The sequence below is a fragment of the Cupressus sempervirens genome, chromosome 7 (assembly GCF_028749045.1).
Source record: "Cupressus sempervirens isolate cs-2001-9-10 chromosome 7, ASM2874904v1, whole genome shotgun sequence".
Classification (NCBI taxonomy): domain Eukaryota; kingdom Viridiplantae; phylum Streptophyta; class Pinopsida; order Cupressales; family Cupressaceae; genus Cupressus; species Cupressus sempervirens.
Genome location: NC_143124.1, coordinates 608,970,648 through 608,998,214, shown reverse-complemented (window position 1 = coordinate 608,998,214; position 27,567 = coordinate 608,970,648). Strand labels below are relative to the sequence as shown.

General features: G+C 37.6%; 1 protein-coding gene across 1 annotated transcript; it reads left to right on the top strand.

Moving 5' to 3' along the window:
- LOC149548195 (myosin heavy chain-like protein) lies at nt 1–27,567 on the top strand. Its single transcript, XM_089792240.1, has 5 exons — nt 1–310; nt 25,485–25,803; nt 25,910–25,968; nt 26,074–26,144; nt 27,083–27,567. Exons 1-4 carry the CDS (start codon nt 172–174, stop codon nt 26,103–26,105), a joined length of 549 nt encoding a protein of 182 aa, XP_089648366.1. The 5' UTR covers nt 1–171; the 3' UTR covers nt 26,106–26,144; nt 27,083–27,567.

Genomic DNA, 27,567 nt, shown 5'->3' with positions numbered 1-27,567 from the left:
AAGGGGAAAATTGAATTGAACAAATAAAAAGTCAGAAGACTGTGTCCCATACCTGTACAGGTTAAGATTTATTTCCCCATTTAAAAAAAGGTATCTCCCCCTCGTTTGGTTATTTGTGACTGTTTCAAGGAACACCCGCTTTGGAGCAGGAGCAGGAGCAGGAGCAGGAGAATGGGTAAAGAAGGAGAGACAGAGGAGGGGTGGACTGCGGTCAAGGTGCGCCGCAGGGTTTCGCTGAATCGTCAATACCACGGAGATTATCTCAATGTAAAATCCAATCAGAACATATTAAACCTTCTTCAAAAACAAGGTATTCATCTTTTCTTTATCCCAATGATGAAGCGGCAAGGCTGCAAATTTCAGATCTTCAATGCCAAATTGAATGCAACAGAACTCATTAAATCTGAATATCAACACGGAGTGACCCCTACGTTTATGTTACTTTTAACATCCTTGCGTCCGCTAGTGGTGGTTCTGATTCCCAACCTGAAGATGCTACCTAAATCGGGCGATGTAGTCAAAGAAGATATTTGTTGCATTCATCATTTCTTAAGTGAACATCGGGATACCTAAGCGTCGAACATCTTTACCTTCATAATCAATACGGTTGTTAAATTGTTAAATTTGAGATTACTTTTGTCTAAACTATCTGGACATATGTAGAAACGCAAAGCGGGATGAAATGTTACATAGTTTAATATCTTTAAATCCTAAAGAGAGTTCAGTGTTTGCCAAGGTCCAAGCCAGACAGCCTATGATCTATATCATGAGCGATTGACAAGAGATTTTTATTCAGACTATAATATCAATGTGAGTACATTCTGCTATATCTAGAAACTAACTATCATCGAACAGTAGCAATGCATCTTACAGCTTATGAATAAACAATACATCTTACTGTTGCATGCAGTTGCAAAATAGTATATGATCAGATATTTCTAATTTCATTATGGTCTCTGGAAACCCATTCTGTCCAAACTTGTTGCTCATCCATCCATTTCAGGATCTTGTCTTTGTGTCAATATGCTCTGTAAGCGTGCTCATTCCCATTGTGGTGCTGTGGAATGACCGTGGAGGGATGAGAGCAAGAGGGACTGCTCCAATTGGGATACCCCTGTCATGTCTCTCCTGACGATTCTGATCATTCAGGTCTGCAACAAAATTGTTAAGTGCTTACTCAAATGCTGATTTGCTGGCTATATTTTTTGTCCAAGTTTACCCGTGGGATACTTCCCACTTAAACATCGTAACTGCTCTTCCATGGAGGAGGTCAAGGAACTTGGATTAATCCACTTTCATGACAACTGAAACCTGCACAACGATTTTGTGAAAGATGAGTCTTCACAGAGTCTCAGTAAGGTGCCTCATTCTACTATTAAACACATCATTATGAAGATTCCAAATGGACCAAACAATCCCAACAGATAATAAAGACCAAAAATTAATTGCAGCTTTTGTTAAGACTAAAACCATTAAGAACATTCAGAATGATGAAGTTACCATTAGGAACAAGTCCAAACATCCCCCAGATTTCTTTAGTAAAAAGACAATAAAAAAATGTGATGGATGGTTTCACAGCATCTACAAAATGAACAAACATTGATTTCCCTAGAGGGTTTCCTTATAGGTAATTTACTAATTTGTGTAGGAGGAGTCTGCACATGAAGCAGGCCTTTTTGGGTTCTACAGGTTTGCTCCACAACTCAGACATGGTTTTGTTCCAGTTGAAGGCATTGAGATCCGTAGACCAGGAGGAATTTAGATGCTCAATGATACAGTTGTTGTTAGGGAGGAGACGGTAGATGTACTCAGCCTTGGTATTAGGAAGGGTGCTTCCATTGGGCCATTTAAGGTGAGCATGTCATTCACAACCTTGCAGCCTCTTGGAAGTTTCAAAATACTGCAAGCATTCCTTAGGATAGAGCGAGTCCTCCACTGAGAGTGGGGAATATCATATTTTTGCCATATTTTCTGCCAACTAAGAAACCTCCTATTTTGTAGAATGTCTGCAAAGCATCTAATACCTTTGACTGCCCATTTCCGAGCTAAGCAACCCTGTAGAAGAGCTAAATGCTTGTCTTCGTGTTTGGGATTCCACCACACTGATCTTTCACCACAGACCAACCATCCTCATCAATAAGCCTGTTGTTGGACATCAAGTGCTGGGTTGACTTCCACCCCTTCTAGATAGCTTTGAATACATTAGGTTTTGACACTTTGAATTGATAGCTACATGCTAAAATATCACCGGTATGTAGGTTTTTCCATGATGATGCTTTAATAGGAACAGCTCGTGCAATATTGTCCCTCACCAATATTTTCCAAGGTTCTTCACCTTTGGTTGCCTTGGCTATCCATTTAATGGCCAGGGTAATTCCTTGCAGTCTTATGTCCTTGAGACCCAAGCCCCAACATCTCTCCCCATTGTGCACCATTTCCAGTTAACATGTTTCTGCTTACTGCCCTTCCCATCTGACCAAATGAATCCTCTAATATGCTTCTGAATGTGGTAAAATTGTGCCTGATTAAACATCCAGGTAGAGGCATCGTAGATAGTGTAGGAAGATAATATTTTTTGGCAAACCCAGCAAGGGACAGATAATTAGTGTTCCATTTTGCTGATCTTCTTATCTATTTGCTTCTTAACCCACTCCCACATAACCTTCACATTAGCCTCCACAGAGAAAGGAATGCCGAGATAACTGATCTGGTAAAAAGGCCCTCCCTAAGCCAATGAATATTTATGACACCATGCTGGGGGATGCTCACCACAGCCAAGCATAACTGCTTTAGTTAAGGAAACTTTACTCCCAGATGCATCACAAAATAGGTTCAGCTTGATGATAAGATTGGAGACATTTGATTCATCTATTTGAATGATGATAATTGTGTCATCAGCAAATTGTATATTAGAAAGGTCATCTCCATTAGGTAAAGTAAGCTCTCTAATTCTCGAAGATAGAATCTGATCCCTCAGGAGGTAAAGTAAGGCATCTGCTGCAAGCACAAACAAGGCACCATTGGCTTCCGAAGTATCTGACCTGGCACCATTGGCTTCCACGCAGGCCCTAGCCTTATTCATCAGTGTGTAAACCATTTAGCAACAAAAACTAAGGAACCCAAGCTCTCAAGCATCATAAAAATAAATCTCCATTCTTTTCTATCATTTGCTTTTTCGTAATCCAGTAGCAACATACAAACCTGTTGATTCCTTAGCCCAATCCATGGCCTCCGAGCGAGTCAAAACATTCTCAAGAATGTACCGGTCTTTAGCGAATCCAGTTTGTGTTGGATTAATCACATGGGGAAGAGTCTCTTCAATTTTGATTGCAAGCATTTTAGCCAAAATTTTATAGGAAGCATTTAACAATGGGTCTCCAATTCTTTATAAGGGTTTTATCCCCTTCCTTCGAGATAAGTTTTATGAGCCCATTGTTAATGTCCTCACCCAAGGTCTCCTCATTGACTTAACAAGAGAGGGGATATCGACCCTGGCTTCAACAGAAGGAGAATCAAGAGGACGTGGGGAGTGTTACAAGGTTGAGGTGGCTTGACAAGAGTTTTAGAGTTAGGGTACTTTGTAGAGATCTTAGGAGCTCCATGAGGCAGATTTTTGGATTTGTTTACGAGTAGAGGGCAATGGTTTCTTAGATGGCTGTCCCTCCTACACAAAAAAACACATATTGATCCCTCCAAGGAAAACAATGGGGCAAGAGAATTGCTGACCATCAATCTCAAAAATAATATCTCCAAACCAAGATGCAAAGACATTAAAACCCTAGCATCTGTATGTGGAATTGAGGTATTGGACTTGTCCATTATAACTACTTTACCAATAGTTTCCAGTGCTTGGGATAAAAGATTCCATGTGAAGGGTGGATGTTGCCAATGGTCAATCACCTAGGGTATGAGAGTGCCAAAAGTTCGTCATGGTTTGCTTTAGGGGTCCAAGAAATCTCACGAAAACAACATTTTCCATCCTTATAGAAGTGTGTCAATAACTGCCTTTTGGCTTTCAGGATTAGAGAAAAAAACCACGGAAAACCAGTGTAACATAGGGACTTGCACACCCTCCTAAACCTCGAAGTACCCGTCCCTGAGACGTCCCCGCACCGGGTACTTTAGTACCCAAGTACCTCCACCTCCACCATTCCACAACCATGCCAACACTGGGATGGGTACTTGAATTTCTCTTTGAATTTTGATTTTTGAATGTTATTATTGGATATGTAATATGCTACTATGTTGAATGTTCAAGGTTGTAGCTAATGTTGCAATTTTGCTATGTTGAAGAATTTTAATTTGGTATGTTCTACTGAAACATCAGTTCATAACTAGAACTTCAAGTTCTATACAACACCCTTCCCTGCCCCGTCCTCCCCCTGCCGCCATCCCCTGGCTGTCCAGAAAATGAGGCCCATTTTCCTTGCGTCCCGGAAACTCGTTTCACTGTCCCGACATACCCCAGCACTGGGGTTCCACTGCGGAAACCCCTTGTTGAATCATGTGAAAATAGGAAAACTAAAACCCTAGTTTAACACCCTAGATATTATGCATCCAATTATTGAGGAAATTAGGAAAAGGCAACATAGAAACATCTTGAGCACCAAGAAAATTGTAGTATTCCTAATTCTCTTCTTTTTTGTGTCTATTGCAAGGGACATTTGAAAATTTGGCTTAACAATGATGTGGGAAGAGTGGCCCTTACCTTCACTTTGGACTGCAGACAAGACCGAGGATGCATTGCCTTTTTGCAGAGCGGAATGAGGGCCTTTTGGGAAAGAGGGTTCGTTTGCAAGTGCCTGCTTAAAGGATTTAGCCTTAGCCTCCACCATACTGGGAACATCATCACCATTTCAAGAAGGGTTTGAGCTTGGTATTGAAACACCCATTTAAAAAGCAGCAACGAAATGCAATTTATGCGTTGCAGAGAAGGGACAGAGGATGGCCTCCCTTGCACAAGGAAGGCCTCCTTGCAAGGCCGAAGGGTACACAATTTGTAGATATTAACAAGAGAATTTCATAATAGTATTGTTAGGTTTATTTTATATATAGCTTGGGAACAAGTGGGTGCTTACTTGGCCTATGATGCATGAAGTTATTATATCTTGATCAAAGTCCGCTATATCTAACAAATCGACTTTCTATATTGGGCTAAGTTGAAATTTCAATGTTGATTGGGTTTACATGTCATGTGTCATTCATCATGTCCCATGGTTCGTCTCTGGTTAAGATCCATTTAAATTGATGTAAGAATAAGCACTCTTCATTTGATTAATACTCTGCAATATATTCTGAAATTATAATACAGTCTGCTACAATTTGTCATACAATTTCTGAATCTAGTTGTTCTATCAGGTATCCCATTTTCATTTACATGGTATCAGAGCCTAACTGATAGAACAAGAATTTTAAAATTATTATTCAGATTTACTTAAACAAATTTCAAATTTGCAATCATGGTGAATCATGTGAGGTTGGAAGATAGGCTTGAGGTGCATCTAACTTTGAGGTGATTTTACCTGAGATTTTGTCTGGACTTCAATGTTTATTTAATGGCGGAAATTTCTTCCCCAACCAGATGTCTTCGAGTTTTTCCCTTCACAAAACCTTTATGTTAATTTCCTCCTTTCCAAAATCTGGTATTGAGTGTGTATTCAGTTAGCGTCCACGGTATATGCATAAATAAATATTAGACATACACGTCCCTTCTTATACTCTAGCTTCAATCTGCTTCTATAACTATAGAGCCTTTCATGGTATCCCTGAGATTGACCAACAGGCCTGTTAGCTATTATAGATCATTTCTTCCATCTGTCAAAGCTGTGAACATCTGCTTGCCTTCACCAAACACTGTTCAAATTCCCTGTTCCCCCAATAACCATTCGCATAAAGAAGTGATGATGAAGACCACAACAATGATAGCCTTGCTTCCTTAGTAGCTACATGACTTAATCCATTCAATCCACACAGAGCTCTTCCTTCAAAACTGCATGTCGTATTCGAACAAGCTCCCGATTAAAGCATTTTGTGATTAATAATTTTCCTTCATTGATAACATTTAATTCTGTGATTTTACTTAATAACAGTTTGTCAGGATGAGTCCGTTTCTTGCCAACTTCAGTAACGCCCGTAACAGCTGGCTATGAACCCCAAACAATTTTCCTTCACGCAAATATGCCCCATTTAGTAAATCGGTTCTTCAAATAACTGTTCGTTGGTGCACAACCTTTGTATAACGTTAACTCTCTGGGTATGAGCACTGCAAGCATATAAAATTTTCAAGTGATTGACGTGTGGAGAAACTTCACTGTTGATGAATAACCACAAGGTAATTTTGAACAGAGAATTTAATATTGAATAACAATCAAAATTTTCACCAACAAATCCTCTTACATCTTTGTGAGGAGTAACAGGAAGACGTTTAGCCAATGAGATTTGTCAGTGTATTTGTAATGATTACCCAAACAATTATGTTCAGTTTGTTTCGTCTTACGATACCCAGGAACCATTAATGTCTGCCAGAAGCAGTTCTTCTACAACCATAATATGGGCCTTTTCATTGCCAATTGCGTACAGGTTGGGCTACGTCTCCATCCCGCAGAAACCATACGAATGAGCGTGTATATTTCTTAGTTTCTTCCACAATGGCACAGGATGGAAGCCACAGTGATGCAAACTTCACTTCCTTTAATCAGAAACTGCTAATAATCCTTCCTCCGTGCGTACATGACACTATCAAGCCTTGGTTCAGGAAAACAAGGTGGATATGACACAGTAGGGAGGCCACGACAACATTCTAATTTCAGAACTTTTACAAATACATAATCAAATATGTGCTACAATCTTGAGATGCTAAATACAGCTACAGTCTATGCAAATGTATCGACAATGCATGTTCAACTCCATACTCCTGCCTCCAACAAATGCCTAGATGAATACTGCAGACCCACCAATGGATGTAAAGTCTCGTGTGAACAGATGCTGCTAATAGCTCATCCCGTTACTACACTCTTCATAAACACTTGTGACATCAATTCATAGGCATTTGTAAAAGGCCAGCAAACCATATACCAAAAGAAAGAAAAAGTGTGTAGAGTCGATTATCTTTAGGAATCGAATTAGACAACACCTCAGAAATCACTGCCCAGAAATATCACTTCTGACAAATTTCCACAAGCCATTGTTAGCCTCTAGCGAAAAATAATTTATTGAGACATCCATAATATTTATGGTTTGCAATGCTCAACATGGATTTGGAATGGACCTATCAAATATCATATGCTTCAAACAAAAGCTGTGTTATAATCGCGTAGCACTGAGAAATAAATGGGCCGTATTTTTTCAGAATATAATATCTTTGTTTCTCAAGCAGAAATATTTCACAAATACCAGTGAACAAAAGAAATTATCATATGTAAATCTGTAACTTTGTCTCCGATGAAACCTTTGACTGTACGCAACAGGATGGCAGGTTTGATGCCCTGATACCACTGTAATATGCCTAATGGATATTTCCTCAATTTGGCTTTCACAGTAATTTTCAGAATGTAAATAGATGGCTCATGCAATAAACTTTCAGATTAAATAACAAATGCTCATATAGAAGACCTCCAAAATTACTACTGTATTATGATTTCCAGCAATACAATATCATAACCAGTAAATCCATACAAATCTCTCAGAAATATGTTATTGCATTATACATCAGCAATCAAATAACAAACATGAAGTCCAATTTTAAATACAGAAACACAGTCAGATTGGAAATAAATAATAAAGCGCACATGTAGTCTCAAGTGTGATTTCAGATTTGAATCCACCATGGATGGTGAATTGGGGCTACGTCCAATCCCCCAAAGATGGCCTGAAGGTTGGTGTCCTCAGGTCAAATGGAAGATGTAAACTCGCCCAATGTTTCTCCAAGAGTTCTCCAAACAAACAGTAATCCAAGCATGCTAAAAATGAATGAGACTCCCTCTTTTAATGCTCGACAGTGACTGCTCGACAGTGACTCTTCGACTGCCTTTAGTCTTTTCGTCTTATTCTCCCTTTTGTCACTTTGGCCCACTTTATAATATTAAATTGACCCCTTTTATATAAACTTATATTATGTTCTCATAAGTTGATTTAATATTACATAACTAAGTCACAAAGTTCGGCGAATTTCAGCCATCAGGTTTGAAATTCCGCGTACTTCAAAACAACACAAAAAATTCGTTAAAGTTCATCTAATATTCGTACGGATATATCAAGCAGTCTTCAATAAAACGTCTTCAAGGGTTTTTGGCATTTTTTAACCTACACGCAGAGACATTAATCCGTGTTTTCTTCCATCTGTGTTTTTATCATCTCTTAGAGCTTTACACAAAGGTTTATGTCTGTGTTTTTATTGTCTTTTAGAGCGCCATTACGCAAAGGTTTCGCGTTAAGTCATGGACAAAAAGCGGAACACATTAATCATCATCAGCTTCAAACACAATCAGATAAAGTGGAGATTTCAATAGGATGCATGAATGATCTTACTTCAATCTGTAATATATTTTTATATATTGTTTTGTATGTTAATATTATTTATATCATTTGTATAACAATAATTGTAATGCCAGTCGGGTACATCTTTAATTTATAATGTTATTAAGTCTATATATCTGAAGTCGAATTAAAATATAATTATAAGTGGTAAATATTATTTTATTTATATTATAGTTTTATATGCTTAGATAATATTATTATATTGTAATATTAGGGTTTGATATAACGGATTGTGAAGGATGGGGGAGCGAGTGCAGGGGCGACCGCGTTTTGAACGCTGTGGGCAACGGTTACCTGCAACAGACAGGCGAGTACACCAGCATTTCACAGAATGGAACCCTAGGTTCAAACGCCATGAACGAAGGGCATATGATGAGAAGATCAATAGACGATGGCCAATGAACCGGTATAGGTGGAATGGGGGGCATAATAAAAAACCCTACTACCAAAATGAGTGTCAGTTTTTTCCACCACAGAGGAGACAGGCGGAAGCAAAGAACTGGGACAGGAGCAAGAAAGGGAACAGAAATGCTTGGGGGTACAGAAATTTCGATAAGTTTGACTATTCCAGAATTGCCCATAAGTTCTACAGGCCGAAGCAACAGGAGGAAATGGCCATGGGGGAGAAAGAAGCAGCGAAGGAGGGCTCTCAAAGTAAAGAGGACAATGCCACCTATGAGGTAATGTCCATAATCCGTATTAGTAATGAAAACTGGTTAGAATCGGTTAATGAAATGAAAGAGAAAGCATTTTTCTTTAAGTGGTTAGGGCCATGGCCGTCAGTTTCTATTATAAGGCGGGGGAGCCGATCTCTATGGGGGGTAGAATGTAGATTCAAAACCCTAGCGAATGGTTTCTATCTGGGAATAGCACCAAGCAGAGTAGATAAAGATGACATTCTGAAAAAGGGCCCCTATCTTCTCGAAGGTAAGGGTTTTATTTTAAAGGAATGGGCACCAAACTTTGATCCAAACAAAGAGAAGGTGAAGTCTTTCCCCACCTGGATCAATCTTCACAACTTACCAGTAGAATACTGGGGAGAAAAGGTGCTGGAAGAAATTGGGAACACAATAGGAGAACTTGTCAGGTCAGAAGTGGTCCTAAATAAAGTGGACTCATCCTCTCATCCAAGGCTACTGATCATGTTAAAGGAAGGGAATCCATGCCCGGACTATGTAAACCTAAGCACGGAATACGGGGTTTGGAAACAACAGATAGAGATATGGGAAGGAGAGGAAATAAAAAAAAAAAACCCAGAAGAGGAATCTTGGAATATCAGTAGCAGGAGAAGGAAAGGTTTGGAGGATGACGAAATCCTAGATTTCTTAGAGACGGGCGAGGGACAGAAGCCTCAGACACAAAACCCAAAGGACCTAACACCCACAAACATTGAGGAAGAAATTCAGGATCATCCAGTGCAGTCAGAGGGAAGAGAGGTGCAGAAAAGTGAGGAGGGGGAAGGGTTTAAAAGGACCACAGAGAACTCCACCCAAAGAGTATTGGAAACTCCATGGGAAGCAGAATGTGATCAAAGGGAAATGGAGGTGCAGAGAAACTCTCAGGGTACGGATGGTGACCAGCAAGGGATGAATGACAATCCAATAAACCTTAGAAGGTGTAGTGCAAGAATAGGAGAATCAAGTAAACAAGAAATGGAATCCCAAGAAGGAGGAGAGAATGGAGAATGTGAAACTCCGAGAAGTAAGGATCTAGAAGGTAATGGGGAAACAATTTTTAAAGACAATGAAGTCTCCCCGGAAAGAAATCTAAGTGATTCCTCTGAGGAAGCCTTGGACAGTAGTAGTGGAATGGAGGAAATGGGTTTACCCTTAGAAGAGGACCTATTAAATGACCTAGGGTTATCAGATAGGCCAGGAATACAGGAAGATAGATCTTTAGAGCTAACAAGCTCCAAAAAGCAGAAACCGAATGTTGGGAGTCAAAAAAAACGAGGACCAAAACCAGTGAAAGTTAAGCTGGCAATGGCGGGCAAAGATGCAAGCCAAACAAAAATCTTGAGATCGGGAAAAGGCTTGGCCTTTTCCCGGGAGCCATGAAAACCTTATCATGGAATGTCAGGGGCTGCAATGCCCCTGACAAAATTCGTTTGATCAAAAGGTGTCTTGATCAAGCAAAGCCAAATTTAGTTTTTCTCCAAGAAACAAAGATAAAAGAAGAAGATTTCTCTAGTTTTAAAAATAAATTTAGAAGATGGGAATGTTTGCTGTCGGGGGCTCAAGGAGCTTCAGGTGGTATGGCGATACTTTGGAAGCCTGAAACAATCACAGTTTCGGAGTCTAAGTTAAACGCAAATTGGCAATGGGCTAAAGTCTATGTTAAAAATCTACATTGGTCATTTATGGTGATAAATGTGTATGGACCAAATAAAAATGTTGAGAAGAAAGAGTTATGGGGAAAAATAGCTGAAAAAGTGTAGGAGTTTCCAAATGAGGTAACAATTTTGGGGGGGGATTTTAATGCTATTCTAAATCCGGAAGACAAAAAGGGTGGCAAAGGATGGCTTTCTGAGAGTCAAAAAGATTTCAGCAATTTTGTAAACGACAATGGATTAGTTAATATTAATTTCAAAAAAGGTGACTTCACATGGACAAACCGTAGGGAAGGTTTTGTGCATATAGCAGAAAAGTTGGATAGGTTTCTAGTGGCAGGGAATTGGGCTGAAGCCAATTGGTCATGTGATGCGGAAATTCTACCTTACCAGGGTTCAGATCACTTTCCCATTTTTCTGCGATTTCAGGATGAAAAAACTCCAGACAGATGTCCCTTTAAATTTGAAGCAATGTGGCTGAAGGCAGAGGGTTTCTCAGACCAGATTGCGGAGTGGTGGAAAAAGGCTCCGACAAGGAAAGGTAACAAAGCTTTCATTTTCTTTAAAAAGTTGCAATTTCTAAAAGAGCAATTAAAAATCTGGAATAGGGAACACTTTGGTAATATCTTTGATAAGAAAAAGGATATAGAAGAGAAGTTAAAGACTTTAAGTCTCAAAGTCATAGAAAGTGGAATGTTTGAGGAGGATTTCAAACTGGAAAAAGGGCTCAAAAAGGAGTTGGAGGAATGCTTATACAAAGAGGAAATTTTTTGGCGTTAGAAATCTATAGAAACATGGCTACAAGATGGGGACAGGAACACTAACTTTTTCCATAACTCGGTAAAAGTAAGGCGGGCAACAAATAAAATCTTTGAAATAAAAGATATGAATGGAATTTTAAAGACGGAAAGTGAAGAAATAAATCAGGAGGCTATAAATTTCTTCTCAAACAAGGGTCAGGTACCAGTAAGGGACAATGCTGAGGTGGGAGAGGTGCTGAGTGTTATTCCGACAGTAATAACTGGGGAACAAAACAGGGCTTTAATGGATCCAATTTCAGAATTTGAAGTCTCTCAAGCTTTAAAGGGTTTAGGAGGGGACAAAGCCCCAGGACCGGATGGTTTTCCAGCTTTGTTTTTTCAGAAATTAAGCTGCATATTCTTGAAAGACTTGTGGGAAGTAGTGGAGGAGTCGAGAAAAGGAGGTTTCATTCTTAAAGATTTTAATAACACCTTTATAGCACTGGTGCCAAAAAGGGAAACACAACAAACCTTTGAAGATTTTAGACCCATTTCACTTTGTAATACAGTATATAAGCTCATATCAAAGGTGATGGCAAATCGGCTCAAACTAGTTTTGAACTCTATTATCTCAAAAGAGCAGAGTGGGTTTCTCCCAGGGCGTTCGATTTTTGAAGGGGTAGTTGTGGCACATGAAGCTGTGCACACCATCCGAGCTTCAAAATCTCAAAACATGATGGTAAAACTAGACATAAGGAAAGCATATGATGCGGTTGATAGAAGCTTTATGCTGGAAGTGCTAGGCCGATTTGGGTTTAGTAAGGAATGGATACAATGGGTGAAAAGTTGTATTCAAACACCCAGGTTTTCTGTATTGGTAAACGGAAGCCCTCAAGGTTTTTTGGAACAGGAAAAAGGAATAAGGCAAGGAGATCCTCTGTTGCCTTTCCTTTTCATAATAATGGCAGAGGTGCTAGGAAGGCTGATCCAAAAGCAAAGGGAGCAAGGGGCATGGAAAGGCATTCAAATCACAGAAACAGTTGAATCCCTCACACATATGCAATTTGTTGATGACACTTTTTTAGGGGGAGAAGCCAGTGTAGAAGAAGCCAGAGGGATGAAGCATACTTTAGAGCTCTATGGGAAAGTCTCGGGGTAGTTTATTAATTGGAAAAAGTCAGAAATTTTTTTCTTCAATACTCCCTATAATGTGAGATTTAGGATCAGTCGCATTTTGGACATCAAATTGGGGTTAATGCCAAACAAATATCTAGGCATTCCTTTTTTCGCAGGAAGAAATAAGGCAGACTTATGGGACAAGCTTATAGAAAACTGCCAAAAGAAAATGGAAGGATGGAGGGGCAAATGGCTGACTTTGGCAGGCAGAATACTTATGCTTCAAGTAGTGATAACAGCAATGCCGGTTTTTGCAATGATGTGTCTAGAAATTCCAAAGAAGGTTATTAGAACTTTGGAAAGCAAAATGAGGAAGTTTTTTTGGAATGGTGCCAATGAAGAGAATAAGATCCCATTGTTGGCTTGGGAAAAAATATGTAGACCCAAAGCGAAAGGAGGAGCTGGTCTGAGGGATTGGAGTTGTATGAATAAAGCACTAGGAGCTAAACTGGTCTGGGCAGTCTATGAAAATCCACACCTCTATTGGGTAAGAATTTTAAAAGGGAAATATTTAGACAATATGGATAACAACAGAATTTTAACAATCCGAAATCCTCCAAAAGGATCAGCCATATGGAACTTTATGGTGTCTTGTAGAGAGGTGATAATTAAGCACATAACGTGGCAGATAGGGGATGGGGAGTCAGCAAAATTTTGGGAAGATTCGTGGAATGGTTTGGAAGTGCTAGGGGATAATATAAGGGACAATGAACTGAAGTCCTTTTTTAAAGAAAGATGGGGTAATACAGTAAAAGATTAAATGACTGAGAAGGTGGGTCCTGTAGGAAGGGAGTGGTGTTGGAAGGATGTATCGAGGGAGGAACTGGCAGAGGAACAGAAAGAGCATATGAAACAAATCTTTAAGAACAGGAATGTGATGCTAACAAAGAAGAAGGACAAAGTAATTTGGTGTGGCTCAGTATCAGGTAAATACTCAGTTAAAATAGGCTACAATCTATTAGCCGAGACAGGAAGGGAAAGTTTCCTCTCAAGAGACTTATGTTGGAATAAGGACACAATGCCTAAAGCTGGGGCCTTTCCCTGGTTAGCATACAAAGGAAGAATTCTAATAGCTGAAAGACTAAGAAAGATAGGGATAAATGGTCCATCCAGATGTCCTCTATGTGAGAAACAAGAGGAAACCATTGACCATCTTTTAATTCAATGCCAATATGCTAATAAATGCTGGGACACAGTTCAATTCAAACTAAGATGGCAAGGGCCAAGAGCACAAACGCTAAAGGAAGCTTTGGATGGATGGCCAAGGATAGTTGAGAAATCAACCCTATCAAGTATTTGGATAGTAGCACCATCTCTGATAATCTGGGAATTGTGGAAGGAGAGAAATAGGAGAATCTTTAGAGGAGAAAAAGAAAGTCTGAGGAGGTGCATAAGCAGAATCATTAATGCAATAGAAGAAACAGTCAGTGTGTCAGCCACAAGGAAACAAGCTATGAAAATTCCATTCACCCGAGAGGATAGACAAATACAGAATACATGGCCGGGGATAAGATTTAAATCACCCTTAGGAGCTTTGGTAACAAGCAGAAGCAAAACAAAGAAGAAGCCAGTAGAATGGGTTACACCACAGGAAGGATGGATCAAAGTGAATTTTGATGGAGCAGCAAAAGGCAATCCAGGGGATTCAGGAATTGGGGTTGTTTTTAAAGATGACAGAGGGCACCTATTATTAGCAGGAGCGAAAAAACTCCCAAATGGAACGAATAACATAGCAGAATGCCAAGCAACATTATTTGCAGTTCAAATAGCTAGAAAGGAAGGAATTAAAAAATTACATCTGGAAGGTGATTCTTTGATCACAGTGCAGGCAATATCTAAATTGAACGCAATGGCATGGCATCTACAACCTATTATCAATATTATAGAGCAGGAATTGAATAACTTTGAAGATTTCAAAATAACACACATAAAAAGAGAAGGCAATCAAGAGGCCGACATGCTTTCAAAATGGGCTCTATCAATGAATGAGGGAAAATTAAGGATTGAAAAAGTTAACTCAAAAGGCACACTTTTTAACATCCTAAATCGAATGTAATAATAGCGGACTGTCAGAAAATTAAGTAATAGAAGTCTCAGCCGTCCGATAAATCCTGCGAAGCGTGCGAAATCTTTTAAGCGAAAGGCTCGCAGGAAATAATAATGATTCAAAAGATTTGAAATGTCTTTAAAAAAGGCACGACAAAGGTCATTTCTCAGAAGAAAATTTGAAGGGAGATAGCAATTGAAGAAGGTAAGAGGAATTGCAGAGATGGAGCCAACCTTCACATTCAAGACGGCGCGACAGCAGAAGGCATTATATGGGAGAGTTGCAGACCACAGGCTGAAGAAGATGGTGAAGTGCGCATCGCCGGCGGTGGTGGAGGCGTTGCAAGACACATTGGGACCCCTTTTTCAGGATTCGGAGCACCGTTGGAAAGTGCAAGTGGATATAGCTGTGATGATAATGGCCTGGGGCTTGGAAGTTGGAGAACATGAAAGGGTAGTGGAATGGGTTATGAAGGAATTGTTTGAGGAAGAGTTAATCCCAAACATGGAAGACTGGTTGGAGTGGGCACATCCGTGCTGGGCTTTCAATTTCTTGGAGGGTTATGCAGAGGAGGAGGAAGGCAGGGAGAAAGGGATCGTGCCTTTTGTGAACTGGCCGCGGGGATTTAAGGAGAAAGAGGCTTATGTGAATGAGCGCCGCGCAGCATGGAATGCCCTAAAAAATGCAATAATGGAGGGCAAGGCGCAGAACCGAAACGAGCCCTTCAATGTGACAGTGCCAAGGAAGCGGCGGTCGGATAGGAGAGCCAGCAAAGTGCGGAGTTGAAAGGGTTAGAATCTCAGTTTGGCCCTAGCTGGAGGCAAGGAAACGAAAGTGGCTGGAAGCGAATGAAGGAGTTACCAGTGGCAAGTTGTGCGACAACGGAAGGCCGAACCGAGCGAAGGATCAATTTTGGAACGGTCGGGTTTTGCAGGATACAAGGTGGCTCCCTGTAGCAGATTTATCTTTAAGAGTAAAGTCTATAATAGGCAAATATTATGTTTGAATGAAAAAGTTTGTAATGAAAGTAGATGACTATAGTGTAGTTTTTCCTTTTGTGATAGTAGGGGAGGAAGGTTTAGACTCATTGTGAAAATGGTAAACCTTGAAAGGTTAATGTATGAAACTATGTAATTTCCTATGATTTATTAAATATCTTATTATCGATCAAAAAAAAAAAAAATTATTATATTGTGATATTTTAGTTTTTAAAATTTTTTACGTTATCAACATCGTTATTATTATAATTTGTATAGTGTTTTTTGTATTTAGATAATATTACTATTTTATGTGATAAATAGTAGTAGATATAATTTATCGATTTAAAATACAATATTGTTCTATATAATATTTATATGAATTTAAATTTTATTATTTATAGTATTTAAAAATTAATTTATATAGGCAAATTTAATGTTGAATTTTTTCGGACTTTTTTGAGGTCTCGAATTTTATCCGAATTTCATAGTTGTCGAACTCGAACCTTGTGACTTGGTTACATAAACATGTCCTTGATTTCCTAATGTACCAAAAAAGGGGACATAACAGATTTCGTTCCATTGCCACTTAAGAGAGTGGGTTCTATTTCTCTATTTGTCAAGTCACCACATAAAGTGGTTGATTCCACTTTCTTATTTGTGAAGTTTCCACTTAAAGTGGTGGATTCTACTTTCTTATTTGTCAGGTTTCCATGTAAAGTGGTGGCTTCCTCTTCCTTAGTTGTCATCTGAAATCACGCTTAGTAAGTTAAATGTAAGAACCCCAACAGGTTCTAACTTCAACCCATTGATCTGCAATGCAAATGATATGTTTGTCTTAAAATTTGATAATTATATGAAGTTTTTCAATTTGATGCCAAGTATGAAGAAAGCTAAGGAATACTAAATGTAGAAAGGAAATAACCAAAGACATTGAGAATAATATAGCTGCAAGTGAAAAATAGACAATGGACTTTCCTTTATCCTCCATAAACAAAAGTAAGCTGCCTATTACAACAAAGGGGCATACCTGAATATGAAGATTATTTCTGATATCAAAATATTGGGTTAGGGAGCAATAAGTATGACTAGTAAAGGGCTTGATCTGCTGCAACAAATGTCTGAAACTGATGAAGGGTGCTCCCCTTAATACCACAAACACACAACAGAAATTTTCCAACAATTGAAAATGGGCTTCTTATTATCTCCACAAGTATGGAATTACAGATTTTCAGAAATACAATATGCAAAGCCACATGGACACTTTCTTTACAATATTCTTCAAGAAAGAGCCACAAACTATGACCCAAAACTACCCTAGACAACACTATAGACCTTACTTATACAATTGAATTTCCACTGCCTGGGAAGGTTCTAGACATTTAGCCCTAATTCTTGAAGCCAACCAACCCCCAAATAACTATTATTTTCATATTTATTACATAGGGGTCAGCTCAAAACATTTACAAATTATAATTTTAGGTACTCAACTTTCGAAGGCCAAAACTTTTGCAAATCAGCTCTGATTGGCTATTACAACTGCTTTTTCGGAAACGATAGCTCCTGATCTACAATGCCTGACTTGTGCAAGCTCTAGTTAGCCAAGGTTCGACCTCATTCCGGAGCCGTTTAGGCCTTCAAAGTTGAGCTCAAAAATTTTGTACCCAGAAACCTCAATAAATTCTGCAATATATATGGCATGACAATGAAGTTCCGGTGGCAAGCTGATATAACTAAGATGAACCTCCACCGGTGAAATTAGAACATTCCAAGCTTGTTTGACCAACATTCTAAAAATAGTAAATTTCCACAAATAGTAGCTCTACGCTGAAATAGCCCTTATTGAAAATGACAGAAACAAAAATATTTTTGGGCGATGCAAGATTGTCCTTACACCCAGGACGCTCCTGCATCAGAAATCCTTGTTGATTTTCTTAAATTCGCTCAAACTTTAACAACATATGATAAATTTAATACACTTTAATGAAACCCATCAAGCTGATGTACTGTGGAGTCTCACTGTTCACGTTTTACTGTAGCAGCAAGATAAAAAGCTTGAAATTTGATCAACAATGGCTGCAATAATGAAGCTACAGGTCTGCAATAGATGAGACTTCAAATTTGCTTCAAACTGTTGCACAAATTTGCTCTTTATACTTAGATTGGGCTCCTGGATGAAGCCCACACTATGGCAATGGTTCAGCTGATTTCTCACAGCCTTAAGAGTGCAATCACGATGAAGGGTTTTTCTTCATTAAAGCATAAAAATGGCTAAAACCCTTGGTCACAAATCCTCAAAGGCATAGTAAAAAATCACAATAGTGAATGTATTTGCTTTTTGAGACGTTTTTTAACCCCAATCTCCTTAATAGCAATTAAATCCACTTTTGGGATTTTATTAAAAACTGTATATTATCTCTTCAATTTGTGCACTCAATTTTATACAATTAATAATGTACTTTTAAGTGAAATTTAATTGAGGTCATGGCCCCACTGCACATAAAGTGACTTTTTAACTTTATAAATAATTATTAATGAAGTAATCACTTTATTAACAATAAAAATAACATAAATCCACAAATAATTATTATTTCTCAATTCAGTCTAAACTTGAGAGTTAATCATTGCATCCATTGTGCACCCAATTGCCTTTCTAACAATAGTAAGGGGTCCTCTCTATCAACCACCGACTTACCATAAATTGTAAATCCCTCATTATCTAATACAAACTGTGTGTTGAAACTGTTCAGATGCACTGCTACAAATAGTAACACTGACTTTCCTGAAATAGTCACTTACTATAAATAGTGAGCCAAATTGAGTCCAACGAAGGCCGAACCTGAACATATTGAGCTCCGATGGAGAATACACACTGATCTGGTCCAAAAGGGGAACCACTATCCAACAAACTCTGATGCTTGCAAAAATGGGGACATAACATTAAATGCAAACTTGATTCTCACTTTTACCGTTATGACAATTTAACTTAAAACAATTTTGCAAGACTAAGTTATACATTGGTTTATGTTTGAATTTTCACCACTGAAGTGGATTCTACTTTCTTATCTAGTAGACTGCCACTTAAGGTGGTGGATTCCACTAGTCTCTTTGACAAGGTGAACCAACTTTCCTACCTAACCAAGCAATCTTTTGAACAGAGCCTTGATGTTTCTTCAATGACATCGACTATGTCAATTCAACATTTGACCATTGATCTCTTGCTCTCATACTTGGCCAATTTTTACCATTTCCTAATTTTCTAGCCCTCCAATTTCAAGAGGCTCTCAAATTGTTGCCAATCTACTCACTACCTAAACCTACCAATATGAAGCAAAAGAGGTGGTCCCCTTTTGCAATGGGGCAATGGTGTGAAAATCTTAAGAATCTGTTCAAGAATATCTCTGTTTGCATAATCATACCCTGGAGCTGCTGCTGATCACATGGAGATTGATTAATACCACAATAATTAGAATTATTGGAGGATTGGTTTGAGGAATCTGTATTGCTGTTATCATCCTCATTGGTCATTCAGCCATGTCGATTCTCTTTTGTATTCATAATTTGATTCTTAAAATGGGATGTCAATCGTCATATTGTGATGATTTATAGTTGAATAATCATAATCCTAATCAAGTATCAAGTTGCATTTTTGTTGTTCACTCAAAAGATTCATTCATAATTAAGTACCAATTGCATTTCTGTTGTTGAATCAGAGGAGTAATTCATTTTTAAGTATTGAACTGTTTGAGCTTATCTTCTGTAAAGAAAGTGATTTAGAAATGTTCATGGAATCAAACACTCTTTGCATTTTTAATACAATCATTCATATTGGCTTATTTATTTCGATTTTGACAAATAATTTAGAGACTTCAAGTCTCAGAAATATATATTGAGCTGTAACAAAACAAATGAAAGGAAACTAGAAATCAAAGAGAATCCATGCCATGCAATCTGCTTTCTACACATCATTATGAAATCTCTGAATAAGTTGATTTTAAATAAGCAGGTCAAATAACTTGACAAAATAGTCCCTTACACCATTTTATGGTGTTCTCATGAATCAGACCAGATGATCATCACTCCATTCAGCCAACTGAGAAGGCTTAAATAACCAAAATATCATGTTTAATACAGATATAATGAATCAAATGTAACATATTTTCTGATTTAAAACAGCAGTTAGTTCGTAATACCCATGAGATGTCATGTAGGTGGGAAATTAAATTCAGTTGGAAAATAGCTGTCTATGCTAAGAATTAACCAAGTAGGGTAGGCTATTATCCTACATTTGAACAATTCCTCAAAGGTCGTTAATGGCCGTCTATGTCAATAGACATTGTGAGTTGCTTGTTAACAGGTCACAATTTCTTGAAGGTAGTTAATGACCATTTACGTTGGTACACATTGAGCAGTTTCTTTTTAGCAGGTCACAATCCCTTGAAGTTTGTTGATAGACTAGTGAGTTGGTTGATTCTGTTATTTATGTACAAGTCAAGTAAGGAAGGTGAATACTAATAGCATGCAAACATGCTTGCATCCTTTAAAACCTTATTCAAGGTTGCACAATGCATTGCATGTGTCCGTCAGTTCACATGAACCGGATAAATATTCTAGTTAGATGGTTGTACTAGTTAGGAGGTTCTATAGTGTGTGATTAACTAAGAGTTGCATAGGCTATAAACACCCAGGTTAGATGGCAAATAAACCTAGCCCTGGGTCTGCACTCTTGTAAAAGGTAGGGCCACTTCCAGTAGGACGGTGAAGGGGACTGGTAGTTCTATGGTGGAGGTAAAGCACCTGATGACGCTTTCCCTCTCCCAGTAATGTCAAGGCTTGTAAGAGATTCCAGAATGGAAAGAAATAAACAATAAATTCTACCTTTTGCTTCTGTTATTGCATTTCATTTTATGAAAAGAAAAAGAGCAATTGAATTTATTATTTGGTAGTTTATATGCAAGGGTGATAAAATAGTTTTATTTCTATTTTGGTGTTTAGAAGAAAGTGTAAATTCTTTTATTTAATTAGTACAATTAAATCAATGGGAAAATTGGCTGTTATTCTTATTGGATATTAGTAAGGATGTTACAGTATTTAAACGATGCAACATACTCTAGCTTGTGTGGGATATGTTTGGATTTGCGATGGGCATGGTATAAAATATGCAAGATCATATAGTTGTGTGAGCCCATTTTTGCAGTATTCTTGGAATGAGCATTAAAGCTTGCCCTAGAAAGAATTGTGCACTTGTGCCACAAACTCAAGTGATAGAATATATTAGGGAACAATATCAAGTAGATGATGTAGCAGAACAAAGATCAAATCATCCTTTGACAAGAAAGAATCTGAAGCAATGAAGCCTCCTTGTAATAGAGACACCAATTCTTAATCATGCCTCCAGAGGAGCTAATTGCACATAAGAGAACAATAGGACTATTGGAAGCGACATTTCAAAAAGAATGTTGAAAGATTGTCAATCAACACATGGCAAGTTGTACTTATGCAAATGGATTGACTTTCAGTCTTAATTCCTCGCCACATTTGCAAGAAATTCTCAGAAAATTTAACAAGGCTAAAAAAGGATACAAGATCTCAGGTTCTGAGGTGTTGTATAGCATCTCATTGATAAAATGGTGCAACTCATGTAGGATTCATTGAAGTCTATCAGAGATATGTGGGCCAAGATGCGTGTTTTTCATTTTTGATGAATGGAAGGATGCCAAAACTTGGCCCCTAATCAACATGATTGCAATGTCTCCTAACTGGGCAATGTTTTTGAGAATTATGATTTGTGAGTAGGTGGATGACCAATTCATTGCTGACATTCTCATGACAATTGTCGAGGAATTGGGCGATGTTCTCTAAGTCATAATAGACAACGTAAAATGTTGTAGAGCGACTAGTTTGTTGGTTGAAAGAGTATTCTCACATTTTTTGACACTTTGTGCTATCAAGTCCCTCAATCTTATGCTACAAACAATCAGCATCAAAATTGATTGAATCAAATAGCTTTGTGCTAAGGTTGACGAGATTTGAATGTTCATAAGTCATCACATTTTTTAGGGTATATTCAGAATATTCTTGAAACCAAAAATGTTCAAGGCAATGGGAGCAAAATAAAATTTAATGTTTCGTTTATAATATTTATTTTCAATTGTTTTTTTTTTTGAATAAGTTGTTGAGACCTAGTTTGCCCCCAACACTATTTGTCATGTTGTGTTTCACTTAAGTAATTTACTTATTAAAGAGATCAAATTTCCACAATCCATTGTATTACAGTGATTGGTTTTTGGATTTGACCGTGTTAAGATTTTTACCATCAATGTTTCGAATCAGACTACGTAGTGTGATTCGAAACGTTGATGGTAAAAATCCTAAACACAGTCGAATCCAGAAACCAATCACTGCAATTTACTTATTTTTAATTAATGATGTTTACAAATTTTCTTATTTTAATTATAAATTTAATATTTTCATAGGTTATTGAGGCAGGTTTGGCCTCCAACATGATTGCTTTGAGATGACTTGTGAAGGTATGGGAGACACTTTTAAGCATGGTAATGAGTTTATTTTGGTGTGTATGGACTCTGGAGCCAATTTAACAATAGGAGGGCAATATATATTCAGTATATGATCTTTAGATGACACTTGGGATTGTGTGGAATATTTGCTTTTTTACTGGTTCCATTGTGAGTATGACCTAATATATTGACACAGATAAGCTTGGTTTAGGAGATATATTATTATATACTGTGTCATCGATTAAATGCTTTATAAAAAACAATGATCATAAATGAGAAAGAACAAGTTGAAGACACATTTCAAAGTAGTGCATAATATTATTATCGAGATATGGAACACAATGACAAGCAGAAGCCCGCTACATCGTCTTGCCTTTCCATTAAGCCCAAAATGCTCTAGTGCTAAGATCCAAAGTTTGCACCATATAACGATTTCAAATTACTAATTAGCAAAGGGTGCATAAAATTTTGTAGATCTTAATCTTGATTCGTATGATGTAGTAATGAACGAGTTTATTTTACACTGAACAATGGTGAAAGTATTGATGATCTTTGTGACAAGTTTTAAGAAAGAAGCTCATAGTTGGAACTTCCATGGCCAAGCATTCTGACACTTGATTTCAAGTAAAGAAAAATTAAATTACCAAACATTTTCAATTTTGAATTTACATTTATAATTTTAATTTAATAAATCTAATTCTTGCAAACATGTATAGGCAAATTCTATCTGTGTATCAAATAGACAAATAGACAATCTCTATTTTGAATCCAATTTGGCCACTTAAGACTTAATTCCACCCTACTTTTCATCCAAAGAATTGATTCATGAGTTAGAATTTGGAATAGCAGGGAGGCTGGAATTGATAATTGCACTTACCACCTTGAACTACATGCAATTGTCTGTATCAAATTGGACATTGATACTGGCTTGTTTCTAAAATCTAGAAGATTAATTGTTACATGCATTTCCTATAAATATAGTTCCATGGAGTTTTATGATAGGGGATGCAAGGCTGTTGGGACTGGTTTTGGGGATGGAGGGCTTAAAGGTCTAAATCTGGGGATTGTGTGGAAATGGTGGCAGAGTGGCGGCTGGTGGTGCTAATATACAAATTGAGGTGAAGTGATCTCTTCAAGGCAAAATCTGCAATACAACATCTATGTGATTGTCCCTTGAAAGGTAAACAAGTACTAACAAAGTCAAAGTTTGCAATCAGGATGTAATGGCATGTGCTATATGGCAAGTGATGGCATCCCCGACAGAGGCGGCAGAGGTGGATGCTGTTGGGGGATATTTCCCTCTACCGGGGACACTGTCTTGGACATTTTGTCTTAAGCTCCAAGGGGACACAAAACTCTTATATTCTAAGTTTTGTTGGAGGCTTCTACCCTTTGTCTGTTTTTTAATAGGAAATGTGAGAGTAGTTGAAACTCCCAGAAAACCATCCTAGTGCACGATTGTAAAATCTATGGCTCAGTGGACAAAGTCTGATAATGGCATCTCATAGCTTACTAATTTCCAATCCATCATATACTGACTGTTTCCTCTTTGAGCATCGTTAGCTCCTGTCACACTAGGATTTTCATCTTCCGCTTTTGGATACATCTGAAAAGAAATATAATTGTTGCCAACAAATATCCTTTCCAGTATCCAGCTAGAAAGGGGCTTCATTCTTCACTGTGGCTTCCAAGTTATACCGAAAGTCAGCTTCAATGGAAGCCTTATAGTTCTTTTGAGTCCAGTGTTTCCTGTTCCACCTACCTCTATGCATTTCATCACAGTGGAAATACCAGAGTGTTTTACATGGAAGGTTCTCCTCAACTATTTTTTTGACATAGCCCCAAAGTAAAGAAAATGCCTGAGAGATTTGTTCACTGTGCTTTTCATAGTAACAATATTCTCACCCACAAACTTTATGAACAGTAATGCCAAAACCATACAACACAGTTTGCAGAATGGACACTGCTTTGCAACCGAAGTGTCCAATCAAATTTGTTTTCATCTGCAAGTACACAGTTTGCAGAATGGACACTGCTTTGCAACTGAAGTGTCCTATCAAATTTGCTATCATCTGCAAGTACCACCGTGGAATGTATTTCAGTAGTTAAGGGCGTGAAAAGATGTATCATTTAACAGTCTTAGGTTGTGGCATGTCCCATCACACTAGAAATGCTATTTGCTGTAAAAATCTACAAGTATCTGTTCAATTGTTTATATTTTTCTTTTTCTTTTTCTTTCTTTCCCTTTTTCGTTTTCCATCCCTAGATGGCTTTGTTATGTTGAATTGATGAGGATGGCAAGCCGTAACATTTTTCTGTTATGATCCCAACGAGGCCATTTTTGGGAATTAATTGATGCCTGCACTAACTCATTTGCATGTGCATAGAATTCATGATCACAGTTTTTAAAGGTAATTTCCTGGAATCTTAAGAGGGGCTCTTACTTCCTCAAGAATACATGCAACTTCCAGCAGAGAGTTTTATTCAGCATTGAGTTGCATAAAGCAATGATCTTTTATTTCTTTTCTCTGCTGCCAGCGTTAAGTCTTCAATAAGCACAACGGCCTCAGCCTCAAGAATATACAAAGATCCATCAACAAGGAAAATCACATTCCGACGTAAGGAGATGACCTACCCCAGCTATTATTAGAGTACGCTGTGAAAATGCCTACAAGCTGCTTTTGTCAATTCTGCTGGCAGTAATTTCTATTCTACAGTCTGTTTTTCCTGTTAGTCGCTATCTGTTAGAGGGACCATATGATATGACACTTCTAATGCACTATAAAGTTTGTATTTTAAAGAGAGTTTGATCATTTTCTTCCCTCATTCAACGTCAACCAGAATCAGTCACAGTTTAATTCTGTTGTTTGCCATATTTTCCCAAGCACATTTACACTAATTTAGTCTATTGAGTTGAAAATTAATGATTCTTAAATTTATGATTGTTCACCTTACAATTAAATATTGTTTTGGCACCCAATAAAGAAGTATTAGTGCTAGGATGGCTTATAAAAACTTAATATTCAGTGGGAGAAGCACCATATCTTGTTGAGATTGTCTTGTTTTTATCTCTTTCTTAAACATTAAATATTTTTGTGGCGCAATGCCTCATTATGCAACATAACTGTTAGATAAATTACTACTCTTTATCTCCTTTTACAGGAGACAAGAAACTATTGTTTGCAGACAATATTTTGAAGGTTAATGGGTCTGGTAAGATCAAGCGGCAAGTCCTATTGATAAGTGATGTTGCTGCTTACCTTTTGGATGCACAGTGGGGTAATCTTAAACGTCGAATAGCTTTGAAAACAGTTGAGAAAGTCTGTCTGAGTGAGTTAAGCGATAATTTTTTCGCCATTATTGTTCCAACCGAATATGACACTCTTCTAGCAAGTTCTCGAAAGACAGAGATTGTAGCAGTTCTTGTTGAAGCAATTAAGAAACTTACAGATAGTCCACTTGAAGTTGTTTTATCCAACAGGTTTGTCACCAATCCTGCTTTATTTCCTTTGACTCTCTTGTGAAGGATTTTTTCCCTTTGATTTGGTACATTATTGGATTCTGTCCGATGTTGTGGAGTGTTGCAGGTTTGAATGCCGTGTAGCCGCAGATTCAACTAGAGAAATGTTCTTTGAGGAAGTGGAAGGTGAGTTTCTATATCTGTTGTGTTAAGTTTTTCTGTCTCTTCTTCAAGCACTTTATTATGTGCCACATTCTACATTTATGAATATTTATTGTTTTATTCTTTCAGGTGGTGTAAAGACGAGGATTATAAAAAAGTGACACATTGGAGAATTGGAGTTGCTTTTTCTTGGGCAAAAGGTGATTATATCATCTTAACTAATGAGATGTATTACAGTGAATCAAACATGATGCTATTTGTTTTAGCATGCTTTTAGTCAGCTCTTAAAATGCATGCCTACATGCAGTATTGTGGGTATGCTGTATATTGTAATGACCATTTATTGATAGTAGTTTCATATGCATTTACAATCTGCATTGGGAAGCAATATATGTAGTAGTCTTAGGTTGTTTTGTAATCTGCATGTATAGACAACTTTTTCTCACAAAGAATAATCTGCAGGAAATATATTCTTAGTCACGAGAAGTTAAGCACAATCATCTTCAATAATACTGCATTTTATGGGAACTTCATATCAGTTGTAATTATATTTTTATTAACCTCTCATGGAACATCTAAATGAATAGAAATACATGATAACTTGTTTTCTGATTTATATTGGATGTCATTTGAGTGAAACCTCAACATGCTTTTAGGCTTTCCCCTCATAGTTCCTGATCATAGCTATTTTCTAAGGTAAAGTAGACTTCATGCAGTGCTTTCTATTGATGTGTTTTATCTCCTATATAATCTTATGTGTGAGGGGCTGACAGCTAGTTTCTGCTGCCGCTTTAGACAGAATCTGGGACAATGAAAATGCTAAATGTTTTCTTGGGTTATATATATCGTTACATCCCTTCCTTGTAACCATTTTATTTTATAATTATAATAACTATTTTCTTTGAAGTGTGACAACGACGGTTTATTGGTTTTCAGTTAATTTTGGCTAAGTTGATTTAGTAATGATAATAGATATGTATCACTTGTTCTATTAATGGAAATAATTCTAGGAGGAATTATGTGATATGAATTGCAATAGGAACTCTTTGGAATATCGATGCATATTTATATTGATCTTGATAACATGTGATTATTACAAGGATGTGGATATCTAATCCTTCCATGTTAGTGGATGCAGGAGGAGAAACCATTCTATGAGCAGGGAAAGAGTATCATCAACGTAGGAGCTCACAAGCAAACAGTGAAAGTCAGGAATGACATCTCAGCTAGAACCTCAACTGTTGTCAGTTACCTAGGTTGGGGATGTGATAATTTTATGCCTAGTTGGTCCAGCTAGTGCTCTAGACATAAAGGTCCCTCATCAATTTTAATAAACAGCCTTGATAACCATTAGTTAATTCATTCTTGTATGTTTTGCATCTTGTTATCTTTTGTAGTATTTCATAATGATTTGAAATAATCCCAATTACATGGTAATTTGATGCATGGTATTTGCATATGTTCTTTACTTGGAGGCTGCTCTTGTAGTGGTTGCTAGAGTAACTGCCTCTTGCCACCTTAACAAGGAGTTACCCTTGCCACTCCAAGCTAAGAAGCTCATTTTTTTATGTGTACAGTGGAAGCATTGATGTTTTTTTGACAATTATTATTATTTTTTTTTCA

Bases quoted from the DNA above. Each gene is read 5' to 3' on its own strand.
- LOC149548195 (XM_089792240.1), top strand. From the start codon at position 172: ATGGGTAAAGAAGGAGAGACAGAGGAGGGGTGGACTGCGGTCAAGGTG. The intron at 311-25,484 runs GTATTCATCTTT...CTCCTTTTACAG, and splicing joins AAACCTTCTTCAAAAACAAG to GAGACAAGAAACTATTGTTT. The intron at 25,969-26,073 runs GTGAGTTTCTAT...TTATTCTTTCAG, and splicing joins GTTCTTTGAGGAAGTGGAAG to GTGGTGTAAAGACGAGGATT.